This window comes from Tripterygium wilfordii, chromosome 8, assembly GCF_013401445.1.
Source record: "Tripterygium wilfordii isolate XIE 37 chromosome 8, ASM1340144v1, whole genome shotgun sequence".
NCBI classification, from domain to species: domain Eukaryota; kingdom Viridiplantae; phylum Streptophyta; class Magnoliopsida; order Celastrales; family Celastraceae; genus Tripterygium; species Tripterygium wilfordii.
The window spans coordinates 12306199-12318339 of record NC_052239.1 but is presented as its reverse complement, the minus strand read 5'-3'; the positions used below and the strand labels follow the sequence as shown (position 1 = coordinate 12318339).

Below are 12141 nucleotides of genomic sequence, written 5' to 3'. Positions count from 1 at the left end.
ATTTAAACATTGTTTTAGGCAGAGTATGACACTTGGTTGAAGGCTCTAGTGATGTCAAAACGACATATCGGCTCTTATGTTGCGCCTCTCCGTCGAAATCCATCCACTTTTGGTATACTAGCGGATTCAAAAGGAGTTAATCGGTTGGCAGACGGTTCACCAAACCATCTGTAAACTGTCTCGCATTTACTAACAATGGATGACATTGAATCCAATGCGTCTAATGTCCATCCCATGAATGTTGGAGATCTAGCAGTTATTGTTGATTTAATTGCCCCTACTAAGGAGGATGTCCCAAATTTACTACACCGGTTGACGATTATCCAAGTTGACACTTCACTTGATCTCCAACAACAAATCGCCCCATCTACTTTTATGAATACCGATTGTGATCCTGGACTTGCCACAACATTCTCGTCTTCACATCTGGTTGATTTGGTGTCAAAAATTATACCACGTACCTTCGATTAATGACAATGGTCGCAAAACTAGTTTGAAGTGTCGAGCATGCGATGGCAACCAGCCAATCTCTTCAGTGGACGTTTCTCTGGGTGGCAATCCTGCATGTAAGCGCCTCGGGGATGTGCATGAGTATGAAGTGAATGTATCTAACAAGAATCAAAAATTTGAAAGAGGCGAAGGCTGGGTCACAACCCTGTCGCGAATTATGAGTATCTTATCTTGGAATTGTAGGGGGCTTGAGAACCAACTTACGATTCATGAACTCAACCATTTGGTTAAATTAAAGTCCCCAACTATTTGTTTCTTAATTGAGACATAATTGCATTCTCATCAACTAGACACTATTCATAATAAGTTACGGTTTCAACATGGGTTGGTGATTGATGCGATTGGGAGGAGTGGTGTACTTATGTTGCTATAGAAGGATTCTATTGTCCTCACTTTGGAATCATACTCCACTAGACATATTAATTTGCTTGTCCAGGACAGTGTCACATCTATTCTATGGTAATTGACATGTTCATATGGTCACCCCAAAAGTTTCCAAGCGGCCTCAATTGTGGAGATTACTTCGTCATCTTGCTGAGAACTCACATTTGCCTTGACTTTGTGTGGACGATTGCAACTCAATTTCAAACATATTAGAAAAACATGGTGGTAGTGACAACAGCTGGGTTCAAATATCTATCATTGATAAAGCTCTAGCGGATTACGGTTTGCATAATCTTGGGTACCAAGAAAATAAATTTACACAGAGTAATGAAAGACAGGACTCTGCTTCTTTTGTAAAAGAATGGCTTCATAGAGCATTAGGCACTCTCGAATGGAAGGACGAATGGAATCTTACAGTTGCGCCGCGCAAGAGGAAGCTGAAAAGATACCACTTTGATACAAAGGGGAAGTTGCAAAGATAAGCGTTATCTTTTGGGGTGGGACGGATTTCTACACCTCTTGTGATGATGTTTTCATTTTGTTGTTGCGCTACTCAAGTATATTTGCAGTTGCACTTCCTATCATTTCCATGAATCTTGCTCCCTACTTGTAGTTTAATGTTATCAACAGTGCTACATTTCGTAGACAGCAAGCCCACTGAAGTTTTTTAAAATGAACCAACTTTTTTCTATGAATGGGAAACTTGGAAGGAACATAACTTATGTATTAAGCAAAAATGGAGATGTTTGGTGTCGAGTTTTTCACTCTAATTACATTTTGTGACTTGTCATAATAGTTGGAGGGAGTGCGGAGATCAAAGTATGAAGTTGCAATAGTTTTCGAGAGATTTGGAATTTTACAATTCCTTAGAATCTACAATTCTAATCTAAAAGTGAGTAATAATCTGACAAAATTAAAAAATAGCATGACACATTTTGAATTTAAAAAGTTGAGAAGATTTGAATGATGCGGCATGTGTGTTTATACTATTAGATTGAAATTGTAGACCTTAGAGAATGGTAGAGTCCTTAAATTCATTGGAGATAGTGGAGAGATTTGGAGAGGTAAAAAATGTTGGGAAAAAAACCTTGAGTGAGAAAATGATTTTCCATTTGAAAGATGTGTTTTTTTGTGAAAAGTTACAACTGTTAAAGTTTCATTTCTTCAAAAGAGTTGTATTGTTTCATTTGAAATGAAAAGACGTGATTATTGGTACGGATGCAACTCTTCATTTTAAAAGACTTGTCTCTTACAAGGTGCCTCTTGTGAAGAGTCACCACAGACTCTATAAATAGAAAGTTCATTCAAGAATTTGATAAGGTATTAGAGATAAATCAATCATTCATTCACTTTAGTCAAGTACATTTTACATACGAGAGAGTAAAATCATTTTGGTTCCATAGAGGCATAAGAAGTGCGACTTTCTTTCTTGTGTGAGAAATCATTTTATCCTATGAGATTTTTATCCGATCACCAGAAGTAATAGTGGGGGACAAATCAGTCTTAAGGAAACAACAAATCAGTCTTAAGGAAACAGTATTCAATGCTGGACTTGATCAACATTTATACAATTATTATTACTGCAAATAGGTTCTGTTTCTATTCAATTATTGTTCACTTTTTTCACCACTTGTGCTCCTATTTTGTATTTGTCCTAAATATGTGTAAGTATAGACTATTGCTAACTTGGAAACAACAAAAGAAAACACATGATTCTTCATCATTAACTACATTACTATTGAATAATGATAAGCAAAATACTAGTTTTTCACAGAGAATGATAATCATGGGTATTAGGCACTATTAAATTGTAAAAGAAGCTTATTTTGTTTGAAAATTTCCCGTAAAATGGAAAATTTTGAATATTGAAAAGTGATCAAATTGGAAATGAACTCCAGCTTAGTTGGTACTGCATTTCCATACCTAGACATTAAGTCTAAGATTCGAATATTTGATTCCCTGCTTATCCAATGTATAAAAAAAGTGACCAAATTCAAACACCCGAAAATTTACACGTAACAAATACGTTGTTTTCCGCATAAAAAGAAAAGAAAAGAAACCACTCTTTTCCTATTAAAACCTTATGATCATAGACAACTGGAGAGTGGAGGAAAATAAAGATAATAACACATTCATTTTCTTTCCATTTAATTTCAAATATTTCCATCATTCATTCATTATATAGATGTGTCCAATGTTTCTGTTTGATTTAATCACCATTTGTTTGAGAGTTCCTAACTCTCATAATTCATTCAAAATTTCTTCAAAGAAATTGCACTGAAAATGAGAAAAGAAGGGCCATGCTTTTATTGTGGGATTGAATGTAAGTTTTTCTTTTGATATAAATAATTTGCAGGCTTTCATTTGTGAAATCAATTGCTAGATTTATGTGATCTTATATATACATGATCATAGTCAACATGTTTTACCTAATTTTTTTTCATAGTTTTGTATTTTGTTTGGGAAAAGTTTCATAAAACTTTTCTGATCTACTAGTGTTTCATTTTACTTGTCTTCCAGTGTTTACTTTCACGTAAAATTATTGTTTTTTCAATCATCTATTTCAAAATTTTAATGTAATATAAATATTTTGAAATTATATTTCTTACTCTCAAATAATTGAAAATTTTATACTCTTAAAATTAACTAAATTGAATACAATATTTAGTACTCCAAAAGGTTCTAACTTCTAAGTTAGATTCTACTAGGAGCAATTCCCTTGTGACCATGTGTTGAGTTTTGGCCCAACTTACATGTTGTTAGGTGAGAAATTTATGTACGTGCGGGTCTGATAGCCTGATTTTTTGTTAGTATTGAATCTCCATCGAACAAACTTTTATGAAGTTGTTCTCGGTTTAAAAAAACTATATATGCAAGAATCAAGGTTATAAAAAATAAAAAATAAATAAAAAAACCTCTTGCTCCCCTAAAGTTTTTTTCTTTTGCAAGAACACATAAAATTATAGTAGTGACTTGATTACTTTTAATTATTTCACAAATTTATGATGAAGTAATTGAATCTAACAAATTGTATAAATAAATGCCCTGTATTGTATAAAATGGTACAAGTATCTATAATGAACCAAGATGAGTCGTTCTAATATTTCCTTACATAGTTACATTGTAGCATGCATGTCTACACAATTAGGAAAATTATCTGACCTTTGATCTAAATTCAAATGAATATATTAAATATTTTGCCATACTTTTCAGAATTATATTATGTGTTTCTCAAACTTATATATGTCTGTGTATTTAATTTTTTTAAAATTATATTTTCATTTGGTATTCATTCATGTATTAACAGTTTAATTTACTTATTAACCTTTTTTCTTTTATTTTTTTTCTATTGAATGATTAATTTGCCTTTAATTTCCCATAATCATAGTTATTGCATGAACCTATTTATTTTATGTAGTTTCCAGATTTATTTATTTTCGAGATAATCCCAGTACGTTTGGTTCGCTTCACTCTCCTCAAATATATTTTTTTCCAGATTATTTACATGACGTAAGAATTTAGAAATTTTAAAATTAAATTGTTACATATTAGTACATTTACTTTTCTTCGAGATAATCTCTGTATGTTTGGTTCGCTCACGCTCCTCAAATATATTTTTTCTAGATTATTTACAAGACGTAAAAAATAAGAAAATTTAAATTAAATTGATGCATGTTAGTAGATTTATTTTTCTTCGAGATAATCCCAATACATTTGGTTCGCTCCATTCTCCTCAAATATATAATTTTTTTTCAGATTATTTACATGACGTAAGAAATAAGAAATTTAAAATTAAATTGATGCATGTTAGTATATTTATTTTTACAGCAACTCGATTGTGGCGAAATGGACCACTAGAAATGCCAGTATTGTGCAATTCTTGTGGATTAAGGTACAGAACTAAAGGAACTCTTGCAAATTATGTCCCTAAACATGCAGAAGGGTCGCTGAGAACGTATTCCTCCCAAGCAGCTTCGAGTGAAGACATTGAAGAAGAAGAAGAGAACATAACTAGCACTCCAATGGGACTCGATGGCACCCAAGACAACCAAAATGACGTCTCAGGTTAGTCATTTTACTCTTAATAATTTTTTGTGGTTTTGGTCTTCTTTAGTACAGTCAATTGAATAATTCTTTTACTGTAGCATGAGAGACTCGCTTAATCAATTGGCGATACTCTAGTTAGTTATCTCTCAAACTTAGGGTGTACAACGCCCGAGGTCGAGAGTTTGAAATGACTAGCTGAGATATTTTCTTATGATATCGTAGTTTAGTGGGCTTGTCCCACTTCCGGATCCTTTTCCGCATGCATGGGTTTCGGTCTGGTCTTATATGTCACCAATATGTGGTACGGGCTGTTTTGATGGCCTGAGATTTACGCTCACACAGCTGTCCAAAGGACATGCTGAATTGGGTGATTTCTCGATTAACAAAAACAATGAGAGACTCGCATGCTCGGGGATTATCAAATGGGGAGCTCCTATGTAGTCGGATGTTGGATGTCTGGTTCGTTCAAAATAAAGTTGAAAATTTTTAATTTTTAAATTATGAAAATTTTAATTATTTTTGTAAAATAAATTTTAATTATTTTTTCAAAGACGAAATAACTACTTTCTTTTTTTATTAAAATACCGTTGAGAGATATGTTTCTCATTGGAATCGAACATTGGACACACATATGTCTAACCCAATTGACTGCCAACCAAGTCACCTCTCGTGATACGAAATAACTAATTAGATTGCTTGCATTGTGGGGTTTGATTAGTGAAGCATTGATTAGTAGTATGTTTTTTTTTTATTTATCATTTCTCTAATCAAGTCATATACTTTATGCTTTTGTAGATATTGAACCTAAACAAATTTACATAAACCCACCAAGCATTCCAACAAAGAAGAGGTCGCCTAATCTGACAGCAATTCAAAAACTCCACAGAGACCTTCTTCAAGTAATGAGAAAGGATCCATCAATTGTATCTGAATATGAAGAAGATGTGCTCATCTATGATCCCAACAAACAATCATCCAATGAAATTGGTCTTGGAGTCATTCTTTTGAAACCATTTGTTTCGTCCCAAGAACCACATCAACAACCTCAAGCTGGATCCTCATCAAAGTAATTAGACAATAAGTAGTAGTGGTTTGACCAACGAGCGGTGACTCGGTTGGTAATCGGCTGAGTTGGGCAGCGACAAAATTCTCTCAATATGAATTTAGGTCTCAAAGTTGTCTTAATTTTAGACATTTGTGCCGTTTTATGGTCTGTTTATTTATTTTTGGATGAACCAAATAATATTCATCATTAAAATTTAGCTGTTGATGACTGGGAGTTTTATTGACTGTTTGGTTAGTTTGGAGGAATCCCTACCCATAGACACTATGAATTACCTCTTGATCGCAGTATGGGAAGTGTGGAACTATCGTAACAGGAATATCCATAAAGCCAAGGGCGAACTGTCGAAAACTTGGGGAAGAGAAGAACCCAAAGCCGAGTTATGATGCACGCTGGGTTCTCCCTCCCTAGGATGAATTTTTTTGTATACGTTGATGCTGGTCGTGACCATGATGATACTGCCAAATTTGTGGTAGGATGTGTCGCCCGAGATCATGATGGAAGATTATTTGCTGCATCAGCAACTTCAGTGGGTCTTCTTCATTCTATTGAGAGTGTGGAATTATATGTCATCATCTGCCATTGGCTCAGTTGTTTAACCTTTAAAGTACATTGCATTTTTCAAATGCTTCTATTACAATTCCACTACAGGAGTCTTGTGTGCAGGTATTGTTTACCTTTATACATGCGAACATGTGGTCCAATTGTAGAGTTAGAGTATTGACAATCTTGCCCCATTTTTAAAGTCCATCTCATTTGCTGGTGTCTAAGTGTTATAGAGATTTGGTTCAGTGATATCTTAGTGTGGTTGATGACAGTTTTTAGGGAATTATATCAGGAATATTCCAGGGGAGATTTTTTGGGTACTTTGTGGCTGTTGTTACTCATAACATAATTGCCTCCTAGAAATAGTTTATGTGAATGTTCATTTCTGAGGTGGTTAGGTGGGGTTTCTCATTTTTGTTGGCCGGTGGGGAGGGGCTACCGTGTATGGGTGCAGAATCTATGTAGCGCATGAGATGTGGGCTGTTACCAGACCTTTCACCCCATGATTGTGATATCTTTCTTATTTGCATTTGGGAGATCTAGCGCCAAGATATAAATAATAGAAGTTTTTACCACTTGCTTCACCTTAATTGCTGCATGTAAGAGTTCAAAGCATACTGGTATGTTTGAAGGAGAATTTGGTGGATACTTGTGCTAGTTAAATTGTTGCCAATTATAATACATTTTGTAGTTTGGGGGACTGAAAATCAAGGATTTAGGTCTTAAATGTGTGATTATGATCCTAGTGATACTTATCTGTAGTCTAGGAATCATTATAATCATTTTTATCCTGTAACATATATAAATTGCAATAAGTTTTGAATTTCTCACTATATACAATTACTTTGATCTGGAGCTTTGTTGCTTGGACGCTTCACTTCAATCCAGTATTTTAGTTGCTATGGGCTGACACTGGGAGATTAGTGATTAGTATGCTATGGCTGTTGGACACTCCAAGTAGTTATGATTGATGCGCATGCAGCCATGCACCAAACAATTCGTGCGTGCCACCCCAATAACTGCATCTAAGAAACTAACATATATCTGAAACAGTTGCTTTGTTCTGAAATTGTGATGGCAAGAAAAAGAATACGGGATGGGGATGGGATGGAGGAGAAAAAAGGTTTTGCAAATTTCTTGCATTTAACTACTGCATGATGTAGCAATGACCAATTAGCCGACCTTGTTTGCAGCATACTGTAGAAATTGCTTGCGTTTGTCAAGCAATTTCTAGTATATGCTATTACACCCGCATTTTGAGATAGTATTTGAGACAGTATTGGTCTTTTTCCCTAAACTACCCTATATTTTTTATTGAACATCCTAAATTAGCCGCTTCTTATTCCTCTTCTAGTCTTCACTTCTCTTTTAATTATTTATTATTAAATTATTTACAAAGAAATTAATTATTCATTATTCGTTATTTGATAAGTTATTTAAATAATTTTATTTCGTTGGATACTTTTCCGGCACAAGATGACAAAATAGCAGCCGGGTTTCTGAAACTTCGTCCGGCGCCATCTGTCCATCCATCCGTTTGATCACATCAACCTCGTGATCTGGAATGATCCTTAACAGTCGTTTTTCCTACCAACTATAGTCCACTAATATAATATCAATCCACTTGTCAAGTTCCGTCACGAACAATTGTAACAGGCAGGTGACTCTCTATTCCTTCGCAAAATCTTCACCCCGACACACACCACCTCAGGTCTGCAATTTCAAGGAAGCTCGATACCATTTGTTCAACGCCTTATTCGTAACTTCTCGATCGGCTGCCGTGCTGATTCAGGTACGATTATCTGCACTTGTCTTTTCTTTCTTACAGCGAAACCTTTTGTTTTTAAAGACTGTTGTTTCCTCTAAGCGGCTAGGTTAGGGTTTTAATCTTCTGTTTGGATATTCTTACGACTATAGGTTAGGTTTCTTATTCAAGTTTGGTTAGTCGCTGGTTTAGGCCAAGGATCTAGCGTTCAGGTAGGCTATATTGTAAAATTCTTTTACTGTGATTTTTATGGTGTTTGGATGGTTAATTTGCTGTTGTTTCTGTTTTCATTTCTTATGCGTTATGTGTAATTTTCATGCGTCTATACCTAAATTTGCTACTTGGATGATAATTTGGTTCTTGAAAATTTGATATCAGTTGGAAGTTGAGATGAGAATGTTAGATCCATAAAATTCTGCTTTGCATCCGAAGGATTAGGCTTTGGTTATGCTATATTCCAGATCTTTTTGTTTCGTTATTTTTAGCTGTGGAAAAATGAGATGAGAATGTTGGATTTCCTTCTATATTGTGATGGAAAGTGGAATTTGATCGAGTTTTTGGTCACATCTCTTTGTTTAGTGGTGGTCTTTGTTTTGACGATTTGCCTGCTTTCCTGTTTTTGTTTCAATTCCCAACTTTATGGTGTGCAAATTTATGTTTTGTATAGTTCTGTTTTTCATTCAATTCCCATCCTTATGATTTGAAATCTTTCTGTCTCAGATGCAGGCAGCCTCATATCTGATTTTTCTTGATGAATAGTTATTTCCAGTCTAAGAAACCATTGTTTATGTTAAACTTACAATTGTTGCCATTGGAACATAGGAAGATGAAAATTAATTATTATCCCCAACTGCGACAGCTTTGTGCACGGGAGTTGTTCACCTTTTACCTATTGATAATTGAACTTTTTATTTTTGTGTGCTTGACACTAAATTACACTGTAATGAAATGAAATTGTTATAGGTGGAAATCCATGTTTTGAGGTCGCTTAGTAAATTGCTTTTTGTGAAAATTTTTCCTACCTTGTTTCTTTTATGAGAAGCTAATCATGGGTAGAATAAGCTCCCATCAACTGTTGTTTTCGAACTTCTGTCTCATGTAGCTACTCTATGGTTTCTTACTGGTGTGAAGTTTAAGGCTTAAATAAAGGTCGGGAATGTTGATTTTAGACCTGAAAAAGTAGGATGCATTGAATTGGGTTCTTGTGTGTGTAGGAGAGAATTTTTTGAGTGAGATCATACCTTTTTTTTTTTTTTGGTGGTAGACTGGATGTGTATGTAAGATTGTCCTTAGTTTTCATAACTGAGTTTTGTCATCTCAACTTCTTGCATCATAAGGTTATCTAGTGACATATTTGGTGATGTTTGTTGAGAAAAAAATTTCAGTGACGTCATAACAATTCTTTGATGTTACATGGTCCACTAGAAATATTACTTTGTTGTGTGGATTTAGATTTTTGCTGAGATTGCACAACTGATTTTTGTTGTCTCAACTTCTTGTATAATAAGATTATCCATGATTTGTTTGCTGATTTTTGTTATTATTATCTTTTGCAGTAAATACATCAAAATGAGTCGTCTACAGGATCCACACCGTCCTTTCTTCCCCTTTGGAAATCCTTTCAAAATGATATCGCCCAAGGGGTCCCAATTGTCTTCAAGGCTTAAATCATTACTGGATGCCTTTGAAGAAACCTTGGCAGAGAGGTTGAGAAAGCTCAACCCGAAAGACAAAAGTGATGTTCTCAGCTTGTCATGGATGAAGTTTGCAGTGGAGTCCCTTTGTGAGACTCATAATGACGTAAAAACTCTCATAACTGATCTTGAACTCCCTGTGAGTGATTGGGATGAGAAATGGAGAGATATGTACTTGGACATTAGTGTGAAATTGCTTGACATTTGCATTGCTTTCAGCTCTGAGCTTACACGTCTTAATCAAGGCCATCTCTTACTGAAGTGGGTCTTGCATAATTTGAAATCAAACACTTCAGAGCAGCTTGTACGAGCACGATCTTCACTTGATAGCTGGAGACAGCTCATAAGATCAAAGAACCCGAGAGTTGACAACTGTGGGACTATCTTAGATGATCTTGTAGTTTCTCTTGATCTGCCCAAGGCTAAAAATTCTGACAAAGGAAAGGTTCTGATGCGTGCTATGTATGGATTTAAAGCTGCGACTGTGTTTCTATGTAGCATCTTTGCTGCAGCATTCTCCGGTTCCGTGAACAAATTGTTAGATTTGAATGTGCCTGACACTTTCTCATGGGCACACACATTTAGAGATTTGCAGATGAATGTAAATGGAGAAATTAGAAGTATACTTTCCAGTGGAACAGGTACAGTTTTGAAGGAATTGGATGCGGTTGATGTGATCGTGAAGAAATTGTATCCCTGGATCCAAGATGGGGTGGCCCATGGTGAGATAGAGGTATTTCAAAATTCCATGTCAGAATTAGAAAGGGCTGCTGGTAAGCTTTCACTGGGGCTGGATGTTCTCATAATGGAAGTAGATAGCTTTTTCAAAATAGTTTTAACTGGGCGTGATGCATTGCTTTGTAACTTAAGAGCGGCTGGTACTTTCTCTGAACCAATGTTAGCGAGTAATGTAGAACACCAGGCCGTAAGATAATTATGTACACAGGTGGTATATGCATGAAGTCTTTTATTGATTGTTGGTGTGTAATCGTCTTTGTATGGCTTATTGGATTTGGTGGTGTGAGAAGTTTGTCTTGTTATAGTAATATATCAATGTTGTGTGCCATGTTGTACTTTATAATGGAAAAATATGTAAATTGCTTTTATTATTTGTGCAAATGTTTGGTTACCTCATTTTTCTCTAGCATTTAAGTCCTATCACCACTCATATAAGTTCCCTCTTTTTGTAAGAACGAACTGTAATTCTGCACTTTCATGATTTCTTCTTGCATTGAACTGAACGTGAAGAGACTTTGATATGATCAAATATTCTGAGGTTTCTTGTGCTGAGTGGAGGTTCTTGTCAGTTGGGGGATGTTTTCATGCATAAACCTGAATTTGAATGTTATGCCTAATCATGTTTATTCTTTAGTGCTAGATGCTATATTGCTATGGGATGAATTCTCTCCTCAAACTCAGTTGTTCCAAGAGGAGTTTCTTCTCTCCGAGTTGACAGTTCCCATGGTGAGCAGGAACGTATCTTCTTTAATAGTGATTCATTTCATTAGCCTTGAGCTTGAGCTTTTGAGAAGTGTTTGCTAAGCTTAAGTTAACCACAAGAGCAGCTCGAGGCTAGGGACGCACAGTTCAATATTATTAAGTATCTCTCTGAACTTTGTTGCGAAAATTTTCAGCTATATGTAGTATAGTTACATATTTGATTGACGATTATCCTGGCTTACATGAACTTTAATTGGTTTTGCATGAGTTGGTTCTTGTCTCATTATCTAAAGGTGATGCCTTTCTGAATACGGAATGAAGTGGATAAGAAATCTTGACCGGCCAAATTTCCGAAGGTAGACAAGATTATTGTCGAGAAGTTGTAATTTTCCAAGTGGTTGATTTCTTCCACTTCGGTCATTGCTTTCTGTCAACGTTGTCAAAACCTGTATCTTATATAAGATCGATGGAAGGCTGACAAGATTGAATCGTAAAATCGTAAGATGTAAGATCGTAAAATCAGATCGTAGATCGGACAATAAAATCGTAAGATCATAAAATCAGATTGTAAGATAGAACAATAAGATCGTAGAGTAAAATTGTAAGATTGTAAAATCAGATTATAAGATCATACAATCTAGATCGTGATTTTCACAACTATGCCTTTTGCACTAGGTCTAGGTGGGATTTTG

The 12141-nt window shown here is 35.2% G+C and overlaps 1 protein-coding gene across 2 annotated transcripts; it reads left to right on the top strand.

Annotated features, from left to right (window-relative positions):
• Positions 1-8184: 8184 nt before the first annotated feature.
• Positions 8185-11143, top strand: LOC120004378 (protein BPS1, chloroplastic-like). Of its 2 annotated transcripts, XM_038853719.1 has the most exons (3): positions 8185-8342; positions 8468-8527; positions 9872-11143. In XM_038853719.1, the coding sequence occupies exon 3, from the start codon at positions 9885-9887 to the stop codon at positions 10941-10943; it is 1059 nt and encodes a 352-aa protein (XP_038709647.1). In that variant the 5' UTR covers positions 8185-8342; positions 8468-8527; positions 9872-9884; the 3' UTR covers positions 10944-11143. The 2 variants fall into 2 exon arrangements, with proteins under 2 accessions (XP_038709647.1, XP_038709646.1); XM_038853718.1 differs by lacking the exon at positions 8468-8527.
• The last annotated feature ends 998 nt before the right edge of the window (positions 11144-12141 follow it).

Excerpts from the sequence above, each read along its gene's own strand:
- LOC120004378 (XM_038853718.1), top strand. The coding sequence starts at position 9,885 with ATGAGTCGTCTACAGGATCCACACCGTCCTTTCTTCCCCTTTGGAAAT.